Source organism: Scatophagus argus, chromosome 22, assembly GCF_020382885.2.
Source record: "Scatophagus argus isolate fScaArg1 chromosome 22, fScaArg1.pri, whole genome shotgun sequence".
NCBI classification, from domain to species: Eukaryota; Metazoa; Chordata; class Actinopteri; family Scatophagidae; genus Scatophagus; species Scatophagus argus.
In genome coordinates this window covers 13695219-13717494 of record NC_058514.1, presented here as the reverse complement: position 1 = coordinate 13717494, position 22276 = coordinate 13695219, and the positions used below count along the sequence as shown (strand labels likewise).

At 39.4% G+C, this 22276-nt stretch overlaps 1 protein-coding gene across 5 annotated transcripts; it reads left to right on the top strand.

The window, feature by feature from the left end:
• Positions 1-390: 390 nt before the first annotated feature.
• LOC124054106 (aryl hydrocarbon receptor nuclear translocator-like protein 1) lies at positions 391-21719 on the top strand. 5 transcript variants are annotated; one of them, XM_046379775.1, is made up of 18 exons: positions 391-564; positions 1898-2335; positions 10113-10224; positions 10384-10422; positions 10511-10552; positions 10774-10931; positions 11015-11097; positions 11183-11275; positions 13149-13266; positions 13404-13553; positions 15551-15785; positions 16211-16317; positions 16525-16675; positions 16851-16903; positions 16993-17104; positions 17347-17440; positions 18197-18293; positions 19043-21719. In XM_046379775.1, the coding sequence occupies exons 2-18, from the start codon at positions 2293-2295 to the stop codon at positions 19198-19200; spliced, it is 1845 nt and encodes a 614-aa protein (XP_046235731.1). In that variant the 5' UTR covers positions 391-564; positions 1898-2292; the 3' UTR covers positions 19201-21719. The 5 variants fall into 5 exon arrangements, with proteins under 5 accessions (XP_046235731.1, XP_046235730.1, XP_046235728.1 ...); XM_046379774.1 differs by having other exon boundaries at positions 393-564; positions 16848-16903; positions 17350-17440; XM_046379772.1 differs by having other exon boundaries at positions 394-564; positions 16848-16903.
• Positions 21720-22276: the final 557 nt, after the last annotated feature.

The window sequence follows — 22276 nt, the reverse complement described above, 5'->3', positions numbered from 1 at the left end:
TGTTTACTGGACTTTACTTTGCAGAATATTGAACCTAAGTAATATGACAAAACCTAAGTAGCCTACATAGTGTATTCTATACACGTGGCATCAAACTAAATTAAAAGGACATTTTAAATGTGACTTATATAAAGTTTTAGTCTTCAGGTTCAAATTTAAAAAAAAAAAAAATTAATCATCACATTGTTGTTGAAATTAGGGCATTTGGAATATTTGCTGGCTCTGTAACTGCAGGCCAAGCCCCCATTGGGAACACGGTGTCCCGGGGAGAGAGAAAAAAGAGTGACATTCTTTTGTCATGAGTTCAGAATAAAAAAAAACAAAAACCCAGCGTACCCCCAAGGAGAGCCGGGGGCGGAGCTTACTGACGCAGAAAGATCACAAAGCCGACGTCCAGGGCAAAGCCCCGAAACGGACTTACCCTGAACTCACCATCACATTTAACAAAACAGACGTGCAAGGTTGTTAGCATATTGTTTTACACCTGGAAATGTTTTAGTCAAGAACACACTGAATATTTGCTTAGAACTTGTTTTTCACACCACAGACGTTAACACAATGAAGGTAAAGTGATGTATAACCATACTTTAATCAGAAGTAGTAAGTTATAAATTGCACTAAATTAAAACACTTGTGTGTAACTCAACGGAAGCTAGCCATGACCTTAGGCTATAGACGATGAAAAAATCCAATATGGGTATAGCTGTACAGAGATATAACTTCATGGTAGTTTTCTTACTATGAAATGATGTCACCTTTGCTAGTACTTGAAATGTCTATCATATTCCCCTAAACGTTTAGCACAGCGTTTCTATCGATTTTCACTGTCCACTTGTAGTGTTTCCGGGCTGGTAAAGTGCAAGGGGGACACTTTCACCACAGACGAGCATTAAATGGGTTAACCGTCGCCACGTGACCGTCGAGTTATATAATATATAGGTCAACACGTTTCTCGCTGGCACGTGCAGCCTTCCATCTTACGTAAAGTCTCGTGCAAAGGTCTCAAATTACACTATGTAGGTGAGGACCGAAGTTCGTCAACATTGAAGAGATGTACCACTTTGAGCAAGGGGAAACTAAGAATCTCGACTGCAATGAGAATGGACTTTATACTTCGTGTCCTGTAGTTTTTGAATTGAACAAATCCCCATTAGTTTATTAGTGCATAGTTTCTATACTTTTCAATAAAGGAGGAGCAACTGTAATAGTAAGAATGTTTTAATAGCTTAGCGAACTATAGCGAAATATAGGCCTAGGAGACAAATTATTATTCAAAGCAGAGTTTGAATGCTTTAAAGATGTCTGTGCCACAAGTTACTGGTGAGTGATTGTGCGAGGAAATCAGAACAGAGTGAGACCTCCTCTCGATCACCGCAGTGATTGAGGAAAACTGAGAGAGTGTAAAGTCAGATCAGTGACGCGCGCTCGGTACTTTTCAGGTCACCAAAACGAGCGTAGCATCGGACGATTCAATCTCTCACCTCGCTGTCAGTCCTCAGCTGGCAACGTGTAACGTGGATTCAAAATTATGAGCGTTATCAGCGTCGTCACAATGTCATTATTCACTTTCAGACCATTAAGAGCGTATGCGAGTCACGATCCAAAGCTCTGTGGTGGAAAACGCAAATGAATAGAACATTTTGTTCTAAATATGAGACGTTCATTTTTGCACTTTTGCATTTTAATGACAACAAATGCCAACTCAAACCGCACTATAAAGGATCTACATAACATACAATACAGCATTTCTTTCATAACAGATGGTAATTTTTAGACACATTTGAAACTTTTTCTTATGCTGCCTCCGTTGTGCACAGTGCATTTTAAATGGTCAGTATGATCCATTTAAATCCAGAGTAATTTGCACTAATTGTTTTTTTTTATTTCCACATTACAGGAATGCTGAATCATGAGCGAGAAGTGCTGAAATGAATGGACAGCAAATATCCTACAAATCGCCGTGACACTGACATGAATGAGCCAAAACGCCGATGAAGGAGGAGACAAGTGTGAACTCTTCCCTCTTTCCCGTGTTTCCTAAAGGACGGTGTTCCGTTATCACCCATTCGTCACGTTTCTAACGCCCCCTCCACCCCGCCTCCTTTGTGAAGAAAAAAAAAATCGAGGAGGAGGAGGGTGAGGAAAAAATGAAGTCAATTATACAACACCCCATCTCTGTTCAGCTCCCTCCTCTTCTCGTCTGCACTGTACTATTACTACTACAGCTGGCGGCTCACATGCGCGGCGGCGCTCCGTAGCCTTCACCGGGCACACCGGCTCCAGTCTGTAGGTATGTCGGCCGGTGGCTCAGATGGGACGGCGGACCAGCCGGCAGGTAGGTGCTCGGGGACGGGTCGCAGTATTTTCTGTGTGAACTGTGTGTGATTCAGCTCGCTAGTCTACTTTTATTATCAGTAATTTTGGCTGCCCCCCCATCCTTTGGCTGAAAAAAGCAAAGCATATGTATGGAATTCTTCCAGCAACTACTTCTTGAACTTCCTTAGACGTACTAGGCTGTAATATAACTGTAAGCGACAAGGGCTGTAAAGTTAAAAAGAAAAAGTTTACTGGGAGGGTTTTGTCATCCTAATTCAACTTTTTAGTTCAATTACTGGGTGACAACACAAGCGACCACTTACTTCAGCCCTTAGCGACCGTACCGGCACGAGCCGAACATAAAAAGTAACAGCCACAGCAGCGCGTTACTATCTGCAGCGCCGGCGACAGGAGCAGACAGGCACCTGCCTACTAACCCACCGGTCGGCAGCCGGTCGCGGCGGTGGAAACCTGGCCAAAATGATGCCGTACTACGTGCTCGCCTCCTGTGGGGCGCGCGCGCGTAGGGGCTTTGTTCCTTTTCGGGAGATTCTCTGACAAACCTCATGCAACCACGTGACGGTAACCATGGCGACAAGTTCGGCCTAACTTTGATAAAAACATTTTTTATTAAGCTAACCTTACCCGTATAGTTCGTTTGACACGTCCGACATTATCCCTTAAACTACTGAAATATTTTTATTTTCATAACCTTCACCAAACAGCCCTCAGAGGGCTTTAGTTTGTCACGTGGTTGCACGAGGTTCGTCCGTGTTTTCTTGTCGTTCAGCTTCTTTCAAAAGTGGGTCAGTAGATCAGTAGAGCAACGCTGCCTTCGCTGTGCAGCAGAGGGAGGTAGTCGCTCCCTGCCGCTCCGAAACCAGAACAAGAGGGACTACAGCGATGTCGGCTATCGGGACTTTTTGAACAATACAGCACACTAGCTTCAAATCTAAACCGAAATACCAAACGCGAGTGCCAGAAAGTATTTAGTACCACAAGAATAAGTGTTAAAAACTCCTATGAATACAACAGGAATTTATGAATTAGTAGATTATTATACATTATTTATATAATTTGAATTGTATCGCGCAGAACTTTATGCAAGTGTGGTCAGTATTAATTTAAAGCAGAATTTATCACAGAAAAATAATTATTTTACAAACTTGTAAGTGTATTTTAGTATATATATATATATATATATTTTAAAAAAACAGCAACATAATATTCCTGAGAATCAGTGGAAAAAAATTTCCCATGTCATAGTGTGACGTTATTGTTTCATATGAGCATTAGAACTGGTTTGTTTAATCCTTTTGCTGTTGGTTGTTAAAACTTGTCTGAGCTCTGAGTGGAAAGTTTCGCTTGTAAAATCTCGCAAATAAGCATCAATACACTGCATCTGCAGTCTGTTTATTCTAAAGCATTAGGCTTGTTTTGAAAGAAAGGATTAAGGATAACAAATCTCGGGAGATAATATCGTATCATCAGGTTATCTGGTGAAATATTAAAATACACGTTAGAGGATCCAGTAAACTGTCAGACAGTCAGCAGACACTTCTCTAAGTGCTTCTGCACTAAACACTTAATGTCAAATATATTGTGTAGGTTAATAGACTACATTTATTTGTCATTTTTTTGTGTTCTGGCTTTGGGTGGTTTTCAAGGCATTTTAATGTAAAGGTCCCAAGGTATTGGTGTTAAATTCTACTTCTCTCTCTACCTCTGGTAACTATACCTACCATTAGTATGAAAAAATGAAAAATTTGATATCTTTATATTGATATGCATACAGACAAGTAAAAAATTCAATGAAAATATTCAAGTTGCGTGATTTAAAAAATGTTCTGAAGTGCAGGATCTACCCTCTACATTTTGATAATTTTAAAGGATACACAATAAATGCTATGTGAAAAACGAAAAATGCCTACATAAGCTAGCTGTATGTTTCCTGCTTCTACTAGTCCGTATTCATATTCCTAGATCCTTACGCATGCTGTATGTGCAGCTCTGTGTCTGAAAAAGTCATTTCTAATTGCATGAGCTTTGTAACTGAATATGCACTGTACTGTTAATGAGGATTTGCAGAAACTGTAGGTCAGTCAACCAGAAATAACCGAGAACATATCGCACTGCAGCTGTGGGACTCCATTTGAACGCAACAATACTCAAGGTTATGTTCATAATTTCATACTGAGGTGAGAAGATGCTTAGAAGTATTTCACTTGACTATGTTCTACATGCAGCCAATTTACCAATTTACATAAAAGCCACCTATAGCTGTTACATCCAGGCCCCGGGGACACCTGAAATAGCTTGCAGGCCTACCGCTTCACAACTCTATCAGTCAGTGGATTGAAAGAAAATTAGTCTGCGATGGGTTTTGGCATTTGATTGTTTAAGTCATTTATTGAAGCAAAACAAAACAAAATCCCTTGTTACAGCTTCTTAATTGTGACTGAAATGTGATAGGCATTTCTCACTATTTTCTGACATCTTATGACAGATTAATCGATAGTGAAAATGTTGCTTGTTGCAGACCTAATTACACTATTACTTCAAAAAACAGCAGTACAGGAAAACTGAAAAATTATATGAGCTGCTCTAGTCGCAGTTTTTTCTGACAAAAAAAAAAAAAAAAGGTCTAGACCGAGTTAATGTGATATTGCGTTTTGAAAGAGCAGCAAATGGAGGTTCTGTGGTTACAGAGCAAGCAAATTGCTGTTTCCATCAGGTGCACATCAGCGGTCTGCACACGGAGCACTAATGGTGCTGTTGATAGATCTGGAAACTGTGGCCTTGAAACAGCCATCCGTGTTGAATATCAGCAAAAGAAAACAGATGTATGTGTGAAAGCTGTGTGTATGCGTGAGTCTGAAGGTTTTGCAAAAGAAATGTGAATCCAGACTAATTATCCTCTGACAAACAGAAAAACGCCTGTTTGTGGCAGTGGTGGTGAGTGCTAAATATTTGTATTTTGAAAAGATGTGAGGATGTCTTGAGGTTGAAGACTTTATACTTATAGATGCAACTGTATATGTTTACCCTAATTACTATGTCTGGATAGCTGGTCAAGGTATTGATCTAATACCCTCCTGTTTTAGAATTCCTGCACAATCTCCATGCTTTTGCATCTTAGAGAGGGAGAAATGAAGGACAGTTGCATTTATTCTTTGCATTGGGCCCAGCTTTGGGAAATGATCACAATAATAACATCTTTTTTAGGTTGGTCTAACATATAATATTTGCTGTTGTGTGTTTGAAAAATAAGTTAATTAGCCAGTGATTTGAAAACATGTTATGCTCATCTTCTCCCTTTAACAACATAATCTGTATTTCTTTTAATAAAAGTCATCCACATAGAAGAAGCTTCTAAAGTTCTAAGCTATAAATGTTTTTACGGGTTAGAACACGTAAATACGCCAGACAAAATGCTTCAGGGTGTACCATATTATGTCTGTATGAAAAGGGTTTCTGAGTTCAGACAGTTCATTAATTTACTTAGTGTTGAAAAGACGCTGAGACGCTCGCTGCTTTCATTGTAACTTTTTTGCTAGATTCATAAGAAAATACAGAGAAATATTTATATTGTATTTACAGTGTCTAAAAATGTCCCAAAAATTAATTCAACATATTCAACAAGAAGAGGATACAATTTGACAAATGTTTTATTTTTTCAGATCAAAACAAAAGTTAGCTGCTTAAACATTTTACATACTTTTACAGAAATGTTGTCTGTTCCTTTTCAAAATGCTACATGGTATTCCACAAGCTCATTCTTTTTGTTAAATTTAGAGTTCATTAGTTGTCTGCAGTATTTCATGAGTAATTGTGCATTGTTATTTTGTCTATCAGTGATATTAGGGAAACATTTTAGAATTGGGATTGTAGCCACGTGAAAGCAGGACATCAAAGAGCACAAAATATCTGCAGAATCGAGTAAATACAGATGAAAACCTCACACCTTCATGAATATTTAACAGTGACTTACTTTCAAACTGGGAATTTGTTCCAGTTTTTTTTAAGGTAGTCAAACATTTGTGCATGAGTTGTCGAATCTTAAATCCAGCTTTTATCCTGATATTTGCACAAGCTGTCATTGTAGTTTATGATGTTTGAACTCTTCTCAACATTCACTGCCCCTCTTTCACAACCTCTTATTGTGTTTTTTTTCTGTTGCTTGGCTCTGTGTTGCTTTTGTGGAATTCTTAGGCGGAACATTTTTAGCTGAAATGAGAGCTGAAATGCTGGCTGCTTAAATATCCTCTGTATTTAACAGTATAGTCTATAAGAGTCTAACTATTAGAGATTGTCTTTCTTGACCAGTTATGGCTCTGTGTGGAATGAATGGGCCATTTTTCTAGTCTTCCTTTTTGTTGTGGTACTAGTATTCGGCTTCTAGTGGACTTTTTCTGGCTCAGCAGCATGTCTATAATTTAAATCAGCTCATCTACACTTGACCTTCCAGTACCAAATACCTTGCGGGATGAAAGTGGGATGAAATGTAGGCATGTCAGAAAAAGCACAGCTGTAAAGAAGTGCATGTAGGTCACGTTGTGCGTGCTCTTGTACTCTTGAGTTTGTTATACTCCCGTTCAACTGCAACCCCCCCCACGGGCGGTGGTCCACGTCTCTGTTTTTCAGTAATGTGGCACGTCGTCTGCTGACCTGCAGACTTGGCTTCTCGTCAGCACTGTCGTCACGACCACAGCTTTTGGCTCTGCCGTGATTCAGAATGTGAGCGTCCACCGGCGCCTGCAGCATCACACAAAGCAGACACTGCTGTTGGGATGGCATGGTTTCTGACAGTCATCTGGCAACGCTCGCACAGGTGCCTCAGGAAAAATTTCCCTACTAATGACAAAACAGGAAAAACTGCATGAGGTTGGCTGCAGCCTGTTGCGCTGCGTCAGCCATGGAGAGCTGTGGTGGGTGGAAGGGAGCGCCGGCAAGTGTTCGCTCCCACATTCCACTTTTGCGTCAGTGATGACCCAGTAAAGTCCTCTGGAGGGATTAAAGGAAATTGTGTCAGTAAAATTCACTCCTCTGCCCATTGAATTGTAAAAGTTATGCCTGCTTGCACAGGCTTGTTTTATTTGTTTGTGTTTGTGGAAGGTGTTGATATGGCCTCTCATACATTTTCCTCTCAGGTTTCCTTTAAGGAATCTTTCCACAAGATACGATGATCTTTTACGCTTAAGAATTTTGAGTGTCCACACTTAGGCTGTATTATAAAATTAACAGGAAAATAGGTCTATGTGTTAATAATGAAAAGTTTGCCATTATTATCAATTACTTTCTCCTTTAGTGCAGGAGAATGTGGGTCAGTCACAGTCAATAGTCACTTTTATCAACACCCCCCCTTGCAAATGGATGTCACAGTTTCAAGGGTGGGACAGGGAAGTAGGTCAGTGTTACAGCATTATATAAATGTTAGGTAAGACCATAGCCCAAAACCCATTTACTCTCACGTGCCTTTTAAACTGACAAACAAAAGAGCATAGCTGGCTGTTTGGCGCCATTCACTGGCGACTTTCAGCCAGTGCGAGTGAGAGTTCGCCTAGAAACAGATGACTATAGACTAGGGCCGAGCCAAGGAATTTTAAGTGTGTGTGTGTGTGTGCGCGCACGCGTTGGGGTCAGGATGGAGGAGTGTGTGGGTTGGTTTGGCGAGAGACTAAATAGACGAAAGAGAGGAATTCTCAGAAATGCTTTTGGCAGACACGGGTCGGCTTTTAAAATGGCATATGTCTTTTTCCACAAGAACATTCCTCAGTGAGATACAAACCTTTTAAAAATAATTGCCAGCCATGACTCCAAACACATTTATGAGTCATCCTGATGGTTTGCTCACACACGCAAAAATAAGTAAATAAATAAGCCAGGCGTTTGAGGACAGAAAACGTTTTTCAAATGCTGATGGATTCTTGTCAGGTTGTAAAGGGAAGGGAAGCTTGACCTCAGTCACAGTTGAGGGCGCTGAGAGAAGGTCAGTCTCCATAAAGACGTCATACCGATTGACGCACATTATTCATGTGTTTTATACTGATTTGAATTTGTTCTCTCTAGTAAGGACGAAATAAGAACATTTTACACCACAATATCCAACGAATAAACACCGATGTGCTGCATGTCAAAGCAATTTAACAGTCAACAACACTAATGCAAGAAAACTGTGAGGAGCTGAAGAGGGAGAGAGAGAACTTCATATTACACACACACACACACACACACGTGTGTACAGTTACACAGACATATACTTTTATACACATACATACCCAGAAAGCATGTGCGATGTCAGTGTGAATGTCCATGTCTCATATTTATGGTGAAGTGTGCAGAATGTGTTGAGTCTCACAGCCTGAGGAAAAAAGCTGCTATGTGGTTTGGTGGCACAGCAGCTCATTCTACTGTATCACTTAACAGACGGCAGCAGGGTGAACAGACTGTGGCTGGGGTAACTGCTATTCCTGGGTAAATGGATACAATTTGAAATGAACCATAATAAACTTTATTTATATAGCATCTTTCAAAAAACAGGTTTCCAAAGTGCTTAGCAATCAATTAAAAACAAAACCAACAAATCGTATATAGATAGAATGCAATAAACAAAATATGAATAGACAATTGGTGAACAGCGTTGAAGATTTAAGATAAAAGGTAAAAGAACAGCAAATGAAATAAAAAAAATGATCGTCAATAAATATAGAATTATACAATTTAAAACCAATAAGCTAAAAGGGACAGTAAATAGATAATAAAAAGACAATATTGCATTAAAGCCAGTATATAAAAGTGGCTTTTAAGAAGCGATTTAAGTCACTGACTTGGGCTCCACCTGAGGCTCTCAGGCTTCAGGCTGGCTCATAGGGGCTCAACAACTCTGTTATGTAACTTGGAGCCAGACCCAGACGTGCTTTAAAAGTGATCAGTAAAATCTTAAAATCAATTCTAAGATTGTTAGAGATGCTGGACAGAAGAGAGTTGCAGTGGTATAGCCTGGAGAAAATGAAGGTCAGACTGTGGGAGGAGTGCTTTGAGTCTGGAGATCGTACACATTTGGATGAAGCAGGATTGGATTTGGGATTCAGTGTCAATACGTGTGGCGCCTGTTACAGACGCTCCCAACTTTCTGCACTGTTTCTTAAATAATTTCCCCTCAGGGATAAATTAAGGAATTGTGATTCTGATTCTTATTCTGACAATTTTTTTGACTTGGGGGCTGAGGTTTGAATCAAATATAACACCGAGGTTTCTGGCATTGAGGTTTTGAATAGTGGACAGAGGACCAAAGGCTGATTGAAATCTGGGGATGTGGGGGGCTAAACAGTTTGATTTCTGTTTTTGAATTGTTGAGCTGAAGAAAGTTTTGAGCCGTCCAACAGTTTACATCACTAAAACAGTCAATGCAGCTGTGATGTACTGTAATGAAATGTTTGTCAGTTTTTACACACAGGTGCAGGCAAAACCTTTCTCATTAATTAGCCCAATATATCTTCCATAACCTGAGGGTGTATTGATTTTGTTGTTGTGACAGAGTTTCCCATGTCATCATTCTCTGATATGGACAGGTGTGGTACTATTGATTTGTACAAATATTCATTTTCTGTTTCTTCCTTCACTTCTACATTTCTAAGACTGTTGTCGATTAATTCTTTTTAATTCTTTTTCCTTGCGGCAGAGCAGCAAGTCTCATTCATTCAAGGAGAATTTGTATTATAATAATTCTGAAAAGCCAGCGCTACAGAGATCTCAAGGTCTCCCACAGCTTTGTGATGCTTGTTTTTGTTTGTCAGGTCCCACTGCGGAGGATGAAGGCCCCAGTCAAGGAGGGTCCTCGCTGCCAGCTGTCGAGCTGCCAAGGAAACGAAAGGGAGATGTGGAAGAGAGGTCAGACATCCATGTACAGTAAGAGGAGTGCTCTGCTGTTGTCAAGAAAAACAAACTTAGTGTCATTATACTCATTGTTTTCTGACTTAAACATGTTTACTTTGCAGTGCAATATACATTCCTCATTTTATTTGTTAAATGTTAAATGACCCACAATACGTCAATTCGATCTTACAGGCAAAGCGTCGACGTCCAGATGGATGATGACCTCAGCAGGTGACTGACTTCTTGGCTTTGTTCACAGATTGTCTTGTGAGGAGTACTGGCAAAGGTTAAATCTGAGTTTTTATGCCTTTATTTGCAGATCTGAAGGGGAGGATCAGCAAGTCAAAATGAAATGCTTCAGGTAATTATATTTAAATTAAAAATCAAATTATTGTGTATTCTTGAAATACCTTTGTGGTTTTTATTGTGTAATTTAGTGTGTAAAGTGAACCTGTATTTTAAAAACAAAGTTACAATTTCAAAATAACTGCATTATGAACTTCAGGCAGTTATTTTTACAAAATAGATACAATAGGTAAATAGCTGTGGTATTGACTGTTTGTTTTCTGACTGTGGCCACAGGAAGCCTCACAGCCAGATTGAGAAGCGACGGAGGGATAAAATGAACAATCTCATTGACGAGTTGTCTGCCATGATTCCTGCCTGTCAGCCCATGGCTCGAAAACTTGACAAACTCACTGTGCTACGGAAGGCTGTGCAACACCTGAAAACCCTTAAAGGTAACTCTTAACCCAACCGGTACTGTAAAATGTCAGTAAGATCTGTTCTGTTCCACCTAAAAGCTTGTCCTCTGTGTTTTCAGCTGGAACAAGCAGCGCCTTTACAGACACCATCTACAAGCCTTCCATCCTGCCTCATGATGACCTCAGGCACCTTCTGCTCAGGGTAGGTACTTGCGTATGACCCCATCTTGTCCTGTTTGATTGTATAGCTATTGGTCTATAATGATGTCTGTCTGTCTGTCTACCAGGCCGCAGACGGTTTCCTGTTAGTTGTAAGTTGTGACCGGGCGAAAATCCTGTTCATCTCAGAGTCCGTTTCCAAGATCCTCAACTTTAGCCGAGTATGTTGCACTTTTACGTCATACAGTCATTTTACTGTTGTAATCAGCTGTAAATTAAAGGGATTTGGAGTTCATTCTGCTGGTTCAGCTGGTTAAGATTGGATTTTTTTTCTCTTTTGAACATTATCAAAATTGAGTAAAAATGGTATTTAAGTATGGAACCACAAAACTGACCAAGTGTATTAAAATGTCCACAGACCAGTCGACAATATGACTGAAAACATCAATAAATAATAGCATCAATAAATTATGCTATTCACATGGCATGTAAAATATAAACTTACTTATATACATACTTATAGCTAGTCTATAGGCTATTTAATACATAAAAAAGCAAAAAACTTTGTTTATCTTTACCATAACTCATTTGATGTAATCAAATTTGTTTTTCCATTATTTTGGTCTTACATACATTAAATCAGTTATCTGTTTCCTATTTCCCACATCGGAAATTTTCTCTAAAATCTAGATTTTCTTTGTGATAAGTTGCCATGTATGTTGAGGACATTGACTAGCCCACGGTGTCCCATCAGTGGAATGATACAGAGAAGGTCTGCAAGCGTTCGCTTAAATGAAAACACAAGTTGATCAACACACTGAGCCTTTCACAGCTAGCTGAAGCTAACTTTCTTCACACTGTAAACCTACAGTAGCTAGCTAGTGTTAATCATCCATACCATGTATTGCTGTAGCATCACTGCTCAAATTCTTGTGTCAGCAGCTAAAATATTTTAGTCGTCTGGGTAACAACAGCAAACTCCTTATAATGCTCATTAAAAACATCACAAAAGGAAAAAGAATGATATGGAAGAATAATAATAGCTAGCATTAGCTAGCTAACTTTGTTAGCATTGGCTTCCTGGGTAAAATTCTGTTGCCGTTATAGTTTGTACAGCTACAGTAGTTTATGAATGATTATATTTTTCTCACTTTGGTTCATTTGTTGAAATAGTCTCCAAATTAATGTTAATGTTGCTCTGTGTCTGCCGGATGTTTAAGCAACTGTTAACTAACTAAGATGTTCACCATATCGACTCCAAAGGTGATAATATCAATGTTGTGTTTACAGCTTGCTCCCAAATAGCTAAACATGTGTTGTTTTCACATATTTCGTTCGAGGAGTCAAACGTCACAATTGTGCAAGCAGGTTAACAAGGAACACAGGAAACAGGCACATGAAGAGAAGGGAAAACGATCAAACAGAGACCAGACAAGAATCAAAAATCCAAAAACAGACAAGGTCCAGGAAAATTTCAGCTAAAATAAAAAACACCAGAAGAATTAAACACAAGCCAAAGGCTGGAACACTTGACACAGGACACAAAGACAGAGAGAGCCGGAACACTAAGTTATGCGAGTCTGCCGGTTTTATAATAAAACAAAAACATGTAAAACATTTTATTGAAGCTCTGATAAAAATAATACTAGGATTTAATAATCAAGGCTAAATCTTTGGTTGCCTTTGCTTATAGCACTTTGACTACCATGACCTGGTTGACTGAGAACCTACATCAACAAGGCTAAATCTTGTTTTTTAGTTTTTCTAATAATGTGAGCTTTTATACCTTTTATGAAAGTCAGTTTATAGTGTTTGGCAGCCAGAATGTTGACCACACCTGCTTTGCATGCTCTGCATTCTTAAGCACATTTTATTTAGCTTTGAGATAGTCTGTATGCAAGCAGAGAGGAATCCAGATGCAAAAGAAAAGCTTTGAAAGAAACTTGACTTCATGTCTGCAAGGCAGTTGTGATGTGGGGGCTTACTAGTAAACTATGAGTAGATACATGCTGCAACAATTTTTTTTTTTACATTTACTGCATGTATAGATTGTAAAAACTTGAATAAATGGATGTATGTCATTTGGGTTCATAGTTGGAGCTGACTGCGCAGAGCTTGTTTGATTTCATCCACCCCAAAGACATCAACAAGGTGAAGGAACAACTGGCGTCTTCGGAGCTGTACCCTCGCCAACGCCTCATTGATGCTGCAAGTAAGTCTGCTGCCGTGTTAGGTTTGAGAAACAACCAAAACACTGGACACAGCTAGCCAAAATCAAAACTGATGAAAACTGACTGTCAGCACTGTATGTTAATGCCTATATGTTAAATGCTGTCTTTCTATGTGTAGCTGGGGTTCAGGTGCAGGCGGATGCTCCCGTCAAGCCGTCTCACTTGACCACTGGAGCTCGGCGATCCTTCTTCTGCCGGATGAAGCACAGTCGGGTGGCAGGGAAGCACGAGGACAAACACTCACTGCCCAGTACTTCCAAAAAGAAAGGTGGGTTCAGACTGAAGTCCAGGCTTCAAGAGCTGGTCAATACCTTCTTGGCAATAGCACCTACCCTGTCACCAATATGTCGCCAATAATATTACCTCTCAGCACAGGAATTGAATTGGAATTGATTACTCCAAGCAGCAACAATGATTCTGCTTCGAGTCATCCAATAATAAACAGATACGAACATTAAAACAGATATGAACTTTAAAAGAGGAGATTGGGTTGGAGGTGACTATGTTTCTCAAATTGACTGAGCAGAGGTTTATTTTGTATTATGCGTTGTATTTCAGATGTATAATTTACAGGGAATGGTGAAATATCAACCTAATATTTCAGCCATCAATTCTCCGACAATCTGGTTTCGGTTGAACCTTCAGTAACTATCACAACTGAATGGGTGGTTTGCAACAAGCTCCACTCAACAGGTAGGATAAAATTTAATCACAGAAATGTTTTCCAAAATACCGCTGGAGCCAGGTTTGTTATCCTAAAAACCACTGTGTCTGTAATATTACACTAATGTGATCTCATGGAGAGATTTCACCTACAACAGAGCATGACACAATCAGATACACAGAGCACAAATAAATACAGAGCAACATGCTGAGACCCTCAAATCTGCAGCTCCCTTAGCTTTGTGCTGTTTTGGACCATTTTATTTCAGTTACTGTTCTCTCTTGAGTGCACTTGATGTGATTCTGGAGAGAGGAACCGCTTCACTGAATGATTTCTCAAAAAGATTCAGGTTTATATAAGCAATCATGTTTAGTCCTGGACCTGCAGGGCTCTTTGGCCCCAAAACATGATGAGGATGTCTACCAAAAGATTAATAAGATATTTAATGTGTTTCTAGGCAATGAGGTCAGTGTTCAGGCAACCAGTGGAAAACAGACAAGTACTGTGGAAAATGTATGCTTGCCTAGCCTGCCGAAGAGGGAATAAAGAAATGATCTGATCTGGGTCTGGTGGTGAGGTGGACCGGGGTGGGCTGTAACCCCTCTCCCCCTACCCCACCTTACTCCATCCCTCCACCTGTTAGCAAACATTTGCTGAGGTTGAGTGCAAGTAGGTGAACAATTTCCATTGAAAGAGTGATCCAAAACTACTGTCTTATCTCTATAGCTGCTTGTTCAATTAAGCTAGTAACTAAGCACTTTTAATTGTATTTACTGTTTCTTTTACATTTCCAGAATCTCTAAAACAAATAAATAAAATGTCTCACTGATAGTTACATAAATGTTATAAATAAACAAATATGTGATGACACACAAAAAAGTTTTATAGTTAAAACACCCACAATGTCTTTTTCTAACATAATTTCTTGGTGGAAAGAATTTAGTGTTGGGTGAAGACTTTCCATACAAAATTGCCACAGTTTAAAAAATGTAGTCGTGAACAGGAAGTAGGCCAGCGTTTCAGCCTTGTATGACCACAACCATAGAACCTCACAACTGTACACCGAATTGTGGTGAAAGAAAAGAGGGGATGTGTTGCCACTCAGTGGCCAATCTCAGGCAACTGCACTGCAGGAGATCAAGAAGGAAGCAACGACCCGTCACGCTTAAGTCCCGTAATATCCTCTTTTACTGACTTTTCTCTTGTAAACTATATATCAATATCTATCAATATATATGTATTTATCTAGCACATTGTTGGTTGTTGTCATGATTTGTTTGCAAAATAAAAAATAAAAATAAAAAGTGATGCCAGTATTATCCTTTAAGACAAGTTAACAGACTCAACATAACTTATTTACAGTGTGGTCCTGGTATATTTTTGCAAAGAAATCAGGCTTTAATAGTGTCTTGATCACACATCAGTTGATGTTATATATATATATATGTATAAAATTTGCTGAAATGCGTTTTTTTGTGCAATTATATGCAGTTTTACAGACAATAGTCAACATGTTTTTTTCATATATATGTTTATATAAAGTTATTGTTTTTTGTTGTTTTAGGGTTTTTTTTTAATTTTACATGCTTTTGTGGCCACAGAGACTTACAGATACTGTACCCTCCACTGCACTGGATACATGCGGAGTTGGCCGAGCAGCCAGCTGGACTCAGAGGGTGACACTGAGAGGGAAACCTCAAACCTGACCTGCTTAGTAACGGTGTGCCGCCTCCTCCCTCACGTGTCCCACCAGCCTTCCAAAGACATTGACATCAGGCCAACCGAGTTTGTCACCCGCTGCGCGATTGACGGCAAGTTCACTTTTGTAGACCAACGGTAAGTTTCCCGATTTTGAACCGCTGTTAGCCTTTACGTCCCTCCTTTGAAACGTGGATTTATTCTAAACACATGGTTTCGCTGAGAAAGAAATGGCGTGTTGTAGTGAGGAGACCTCTGAGCGTACTATATGAGCTTTCAGTTCAAGTGGAGATAATCCTTTATCTTTGCCGTTGTTTCTCAGAAGGAGCTGTGCATCTTGATGGCATCACATGAAAGTCTCTTCTTTTTTGGGAAGTAATTTCATACCACAAGTACAGTGAATCATTTCATCAAATTTCAGGCTTATTTATTCAGTACTCACTTTCATTCCATGTTCGCTCATCACTGTTTTTTCTTTAACCGGCACAATCCTGAGAGACAACGTCAGAGACAGAAAAAGCCAGAATAACTCAGCTCCCTCTTTATCCTCTCCTTTTTCCCAGAGCCACAACAGTTATCGGTTATTTGCCACAGGAAATTCTCGGCACGTCGTGTTATGAGTACTTCCACCAGGACGACCTGCAGCACCTTGCAGAGAAACACAGGCAAGGTGATGGAACAAAGCAGCCACAGTTGGCAGCTTAAATCCTACATATTCTTAAATTTAGAACCTATTTGGAATAACTGCACCCCAAAACGTTATCCATCCATCCACTTATATAGCACTATGTATATTATTTCAAGAAACTGACCTTGTAGCAATATTTGTTCATCATTTTTGACTGTACTTTGTGATGACACTCCAATCTCTTGGCAGCTCTTCGAAGCAAAGAGAAGACTGAGACGTCGTGCTACAAGTTCAAAACAAAATATGGCTCCTATATTTCACTCCAAAGTCAGTGGTTTAGCTTCACAAATCCGTGGACCAAAGAAGTTGAGTTTATCGTGTCTTTAAACAGGGTTATCTCGTAAGTATTGATTCAGTAATGAAGATTTGGTTAAGTGTTCAGATACAATGAGCAAGGTGTTACAAACTCATCCATTCAGGTTTTTCACCCATGTTTTCTTTATGCTGCCGTAGCTCAGTATTGAAGTGCAGTTTGTTCATGTGATACCAGCATTAATCTTCTTATGCACCAGCAGGGGGACCGGTCACACAAAAGATGAGGAGGCAGGCAGCTCGAAAGCAATTCAGGGTAAGAAACATATACTGTGTATTCATATGGGCATTTATCTCCTGTGTGTGATTTTTTTTATGTAAAGTTTGACTCTTTTTCTTCCACAGAAGACACAAAGCAAATACCTGTAATTCCTGGCATTTCCAGTGGTGCTGGCACAATGATCTACGCTGGCAGTATAGGGACCCAAATTGCAAATGAGCTCATTGACACTTACAGGTGCCCTCTCTGTACATATGTACTCCACAATGAAAAAAAAATCTGTATTCAATCAGTGTTTATTTAAGATGCAGGAATGGGTTAAAAGTTGGCGTAGACATGAGTTAAATAAGTGGCAGGTAGCGGTAGGATACATCAAATATGAAAAGGATATAAATTCACTTTATGTACAAAACATTTTTAGTAGCCCAGAAGAGCACTATAATACATGATCTCCCGCTGTGTTCTGACCTGTTTTTCAGCAGGATGAACTCCTCTCCATCAAGCGGAGCTTCCAGTCCGTTCGGCCCAGCCCAGGAGAAATGTCCACTGGTTTCTCCACAAACCAGCAGGAGTGTGAGTGACCTCTTCATCAGTACAGCACATTTACTTGGAGGCAAATTGTACTCTTTTTGTTAACATTTATGAAATCACAGCATACTCAGTGTGCCTGTTGGCCTTGTGATCAGGTTATAAATGGAGTAAAAATATTTTGTTTTTCAGTGTATACTTTACCTTAGTGTTTCCATTTTTTGAATCTTTTACCTCACAATGCTTTAGAGACATTATTTGCATTTTCCTGTTTTTCTCGTCAATTAAGGTGACATTAGGAGGTTTAATTCAAATGCATGAGTTTATATGGAAATGTGTTTAGACATTCTGATAGATATGTTTATGTAAATGTATGGTGGCATGTGGTTTTATGCTAGGTTTGGTGCTGTGTGGTTTTTATATGCAGATTAAATTGAGTCTCTCCCACATTTTACACTTTTAACCAAATGAATGGTGACATGAGGAGTTCTTGCGATGCTGGCACATAATTTGAAAACATCTCGTACAGGTGAACAGGACACTGCAACAATAATATGAAGCACTATTACTTAATTGTGTTTTTTAATTGTATTACTTATACTTGAAGATTTGACTTGTCATTCCACCACAGCATGCTCACAAGTGAGACATGCTAAACCTTGAGACATATGGAAAATTTCAGACATTAAGACATGAGCTACTTCTACAAGTTGTTTTCCTGCCTTTAATTACACACTTCAGTGGAGGAAAGGAAAACATGAGACCATTTTCAGTGTTTTAACATGATATGACTTATTCCAGGCATCCAGCAGAGAGGAGGCAGCAGGCAGTTCATCACAGTCCCAGTCTGACTCGGGGACGGCGGCGGGTACTAGCAGCGCAACTTCTGAAAGCACAGGTACTGTCAGAAGGGCAATAGTAAAACCCATCCGAGGTTAACAGTTTTTTTTTCTGCAAAGAAGTTCACTCCAAATAGATGAAATAAAAGAAAAGAGCAGTGCAATGACATGCAATGGGTCCTATGTCTATCTAACAAAAACGTAACAGTAACTAAATCCTGGGACATGAAGTAAGGTGCATTTCTTAGCTACCTCTTTCGCCCTAAGAACTTAATTTAAGAACATTAATTTTCGTACTCAAGACTTAAAGCAGTGTTAACGTGCATATTAGGTACAGTGCGGGTTAAGTTAGCATGCTGGAGACGCTAACATTTATTAGTCCAGGAATATTAAAGCATCCATTTATATGTGTTCTCAATTGCAGTGTTTTATTTCAGTTACTTATGTTTGCCTAAACTACCTAAACTTTCTACCTCACTAATGTTAAAATTCTAACATTAGGTACAGAAATTACTGTTATCTTCTCTTACTCAGAGAAAAAACTTACATTAGCCATGTAAACAATCCTATTTGCTTTTATAATTTTTTGTGGCATTTCAAGGGACCCTACTTCCACACACCTGGACTCCCCAAAGGTCTGCAATTAGACCTTTTTTGTAGAAACTGAAGTGAACAAGGCACAGTGAGAGATAATCTAAAGCAATTCATCTCTGAATAATAAAACAAATTGATGACCGCAGATAGGTGATGTTCTGCAAAATCAGAGTTTCAAAGGGTGTTTGTATTTTCGTTGCCCTGTCTGACCCAGGTGAGCCATCACAGCTCGATTTGGACAGCATGGTGGTGCCAGGGCTGAGCAGCTTCAGCAGTGACGAGGCAGCCATGGCGGTCATCATGAGCTTGCTGGAGACCGATGTAAACATGGGTCAGTCAGGGGACTTTGAGGACTTACACTGGCCTTTCTAGAGGGCACACAGACTATCAGCCCTTCTCACATTCTCTTGTGCCGTTTTCTTGCCATTTGCCAAGGACTTGGCTGTTTTCATTCTGGGACCGACTGATCAGACCTTGCACAATTGAACCCACTGGACTTGTACTAAAGGCTGCAACATTACGCCCTCGAGGAAGCCTTGCAGATAGAAGACCAAGTGAAGAGGAATTATTATGGCTAACCTGTTGGTCCCACTAGCTCTTGCCTGAATGAAAATGAGATTCAAGTTTCCCCTGAGCCTGTGGGGATTCAGTGTCTTCCTCAGTGACACATCAACATCCTCAGAGGGGCTAAAAGCCAGACTTTCCACAGCAGAGTGATCTACATAGGAGAATCAGTCTCCTGCCATGTGCAGTGCTGCTATAGAAACTCCTCAAACCTTTGACAGTTGCAAAACCTTTCGGTATCCAGTGATGACTTATGTGCTTTTTGTATCATGACTGTTCCATTTTTTTTACTCTGTTTTTGTAAAGATCCCCTCATGAAAAAATACTCTGCTGAGTAATGTTTGTACAATAAGCACTGAAGAAGTCTGAAAAGAATGTCTGCCCCTTTTCTCCCTTAAGAATTATAGACTTATTTAGTAAGGAAATATGGAGATGCCTTCACACCACACCCACCAAAGCTAGTTTTCAAGTTACACTCTGTTTGAAAGACTTTAGGGAGCACGGCACCACAAACCACATTTACTGTATCATTTAGACCTGATGATTTTTAATCATGTCTCTATGTTAAATTATTTAGAAAGCAGGTCTGATTTTGTCAGCACTCTGCAACCGTCATAGAATCATCTGAGCACTGAGTGAGTGCACATTCAGAACTGGTTATCAAATAATTATTTGACTTTATACCGTTCAAAAATTATTGTGTCCAAAAGATTTTAGAACTCAGTTACAGGAAGCCAACATCTGGCATCAACAGCAGACATGTCCAATTTTACCAGCAAGCTATTTCCACCATGAAATACGGAAGAGGAAATGGGTTACATAGAGAAAGCTTTACTTTGGGGCTGTTTTTAATTAAATGAATACTTGAATATTGAGTTCTGTTTACAGTAGTAGTCCCAGGATAAAGAGTTGGCATGGAAACAGGTTCTACCAACAGGCACATCTGATGTTCCTCTGTAAGAAGGAAGGAGCTGAAACAGAACAACATGTCCTTATTTTCAAAATTGCACCCTTCGCTGAAAAGTAATTTTGTTTTATGTATATGCTGAAGATTCCTCAGTCCCACTTTGCATAATACTGACTACCAATTTTCATGTCACAAAGCATGCGTGTATGTAGCTGTCTCAGACTTGGAGAAATCTTCTACTACAGAGGAATGTGATAACAACCTCCAAAACCACATCCGTTAAGTATAAGTACAGAAGCATCCTCAGAAAAAAATCACATAACTGAGCTGAAGGGGTCTGTACATGGACTGTTTCTCCATAAAGTTTGTCAAGTGACTTACTGAATGTGCACTAATGGACTGAGCCCTAGTATGCGTATACTGTGTGTTCACATATCACATATTTACTGTACTGCAGACAGTTCTGTGAAGGTAATCTACTGTACACTGAACTCCTGGGAAAATATGGAAGATCCATCATGGGTGGGAGAATGTTTTTCAGTGTTAACAAGGGATAAACCAATGTGTTTTTAGAGCATATTTAAATACTTCTGTGTCATGTCTTAATAGGCTCCTCCTCCTTACCCTTCCTGTTAGCTGCAGCACCATTACACAGAAAATAGCCATAGTATTTATGTTGCGAGGGAGACAGTAATGTAGCTGTTTATCTCTGTCTGAATGTTCCATGACCACATCTGCGTCTTGTAAAAGAAAACTCTACCTTCGAGCATCTCAAAATTGTTTCAAAAAATTCTGGATCAAGTTAGTAGTTTGGTGTTTTTTTATTTTTGTACCAGAATGAAGTGGCCAAATTCATATCATCCCAGCATGCATGATATAAATATTTACAGGTATCATCATGTATGGCAAAATAAACCACACAAAACTTATCAGTGAAGCCACAAGACCAGTTATCGCCAGTCTTCTGGGGCTGGCAAGATGAGAGAAAGTGAGTTTACTTAAAAAACTAAATTGGATTTTATGACAGAAAATCCCCTGAAATGTATTGTAGACTCATATTAAAAGTGTAAGAGTATGTGAGGGTGGATTTTATTTTAAATTCAGTGACATGTAAAACTCTGGTTGTATCACTGGTTCCTCAAATCTTGAAAACATAATTTGATTTTGTTGCCTTGATCACATGTTATTTCTGACAAGATTCAATTGTAACTCAGCTGTTATCGTTGGCTTTATAAGCAGAACTCTTGGTACAGGATAGTATTTTCCATTGCCATCAGTGCCATTTGAAATGGGCACTAAAATATATTGAACATGCCCATTTATCAAAACATAAAATGTATGTACGAATTGTTGTTGATGTATCTGCTGTAATAAGGAATGGAGGATGAAGCTTTTTGAGAGTAAAACATTTTTTCGTAAATCCTTCTAATTCTATTTTGTCTTTATCAGGGTTTGAATTATACAGTGGCTTTCAAGGGAGCCCTATTTTCTGGTGCGCACTGCTACTTAACATATCACATGGACGTTTTCGACAGTGTGGTAAATCTACAATTGGGAAAAATGGATTGAGGGTCAAAAGTTCTATCTACAACCATGAAAAGCAAGCAGACAACTGAACTACGTAGACCAGGCAAACTGTCAGCCAATGCTGGACCATCAGTGGACACCTATGGCTCTAGTTTTTGTGGTGTGTCTTGCACCATTGCTTCTAGTCAATGGTTTTTTGGCTGACTGAACATGTTGAATCAGTAGTGGAGCCTTGACTTAAGGCAAGGAGCACACACATAAGGCTTTTCTCATTTTTTATCAATCATTTCAATACATACATTTTCATGACAACATGGACATCTGAAATGAAACGAATGAAAACCAACTGAAACATTTTAGTGGTGAACAAAAGTGGGTCACATGCCGCTTTATCATTTCCTAAGTGTTCTAGTTTCCTTTTTTGACTGCCAAATACAGACTAGTGCTAAC

Coding starts and splice junctions, on each gene's coding strand:
- LOC124054106 (XM_046379772.1), top strand. CDS start 2,293: ATGTCGGCCGGTGGCTCAGATGGGACGGCGGACCAGCCGGCAG. Junction 10,553..10,773: donor GTCAAAATGAAATGCTTCAG/GTAATTATATTT, acceptor CTGTGGCCACAG/GAAGCCTCACAGCCAGATTG. Junction 16,676..16,847: donor TCTTTAAACAGGGTTATCTC/GTAAGTATTGAT, acceptor CTTATGCACCAG/CAGGGGGACCGGTCACACAA.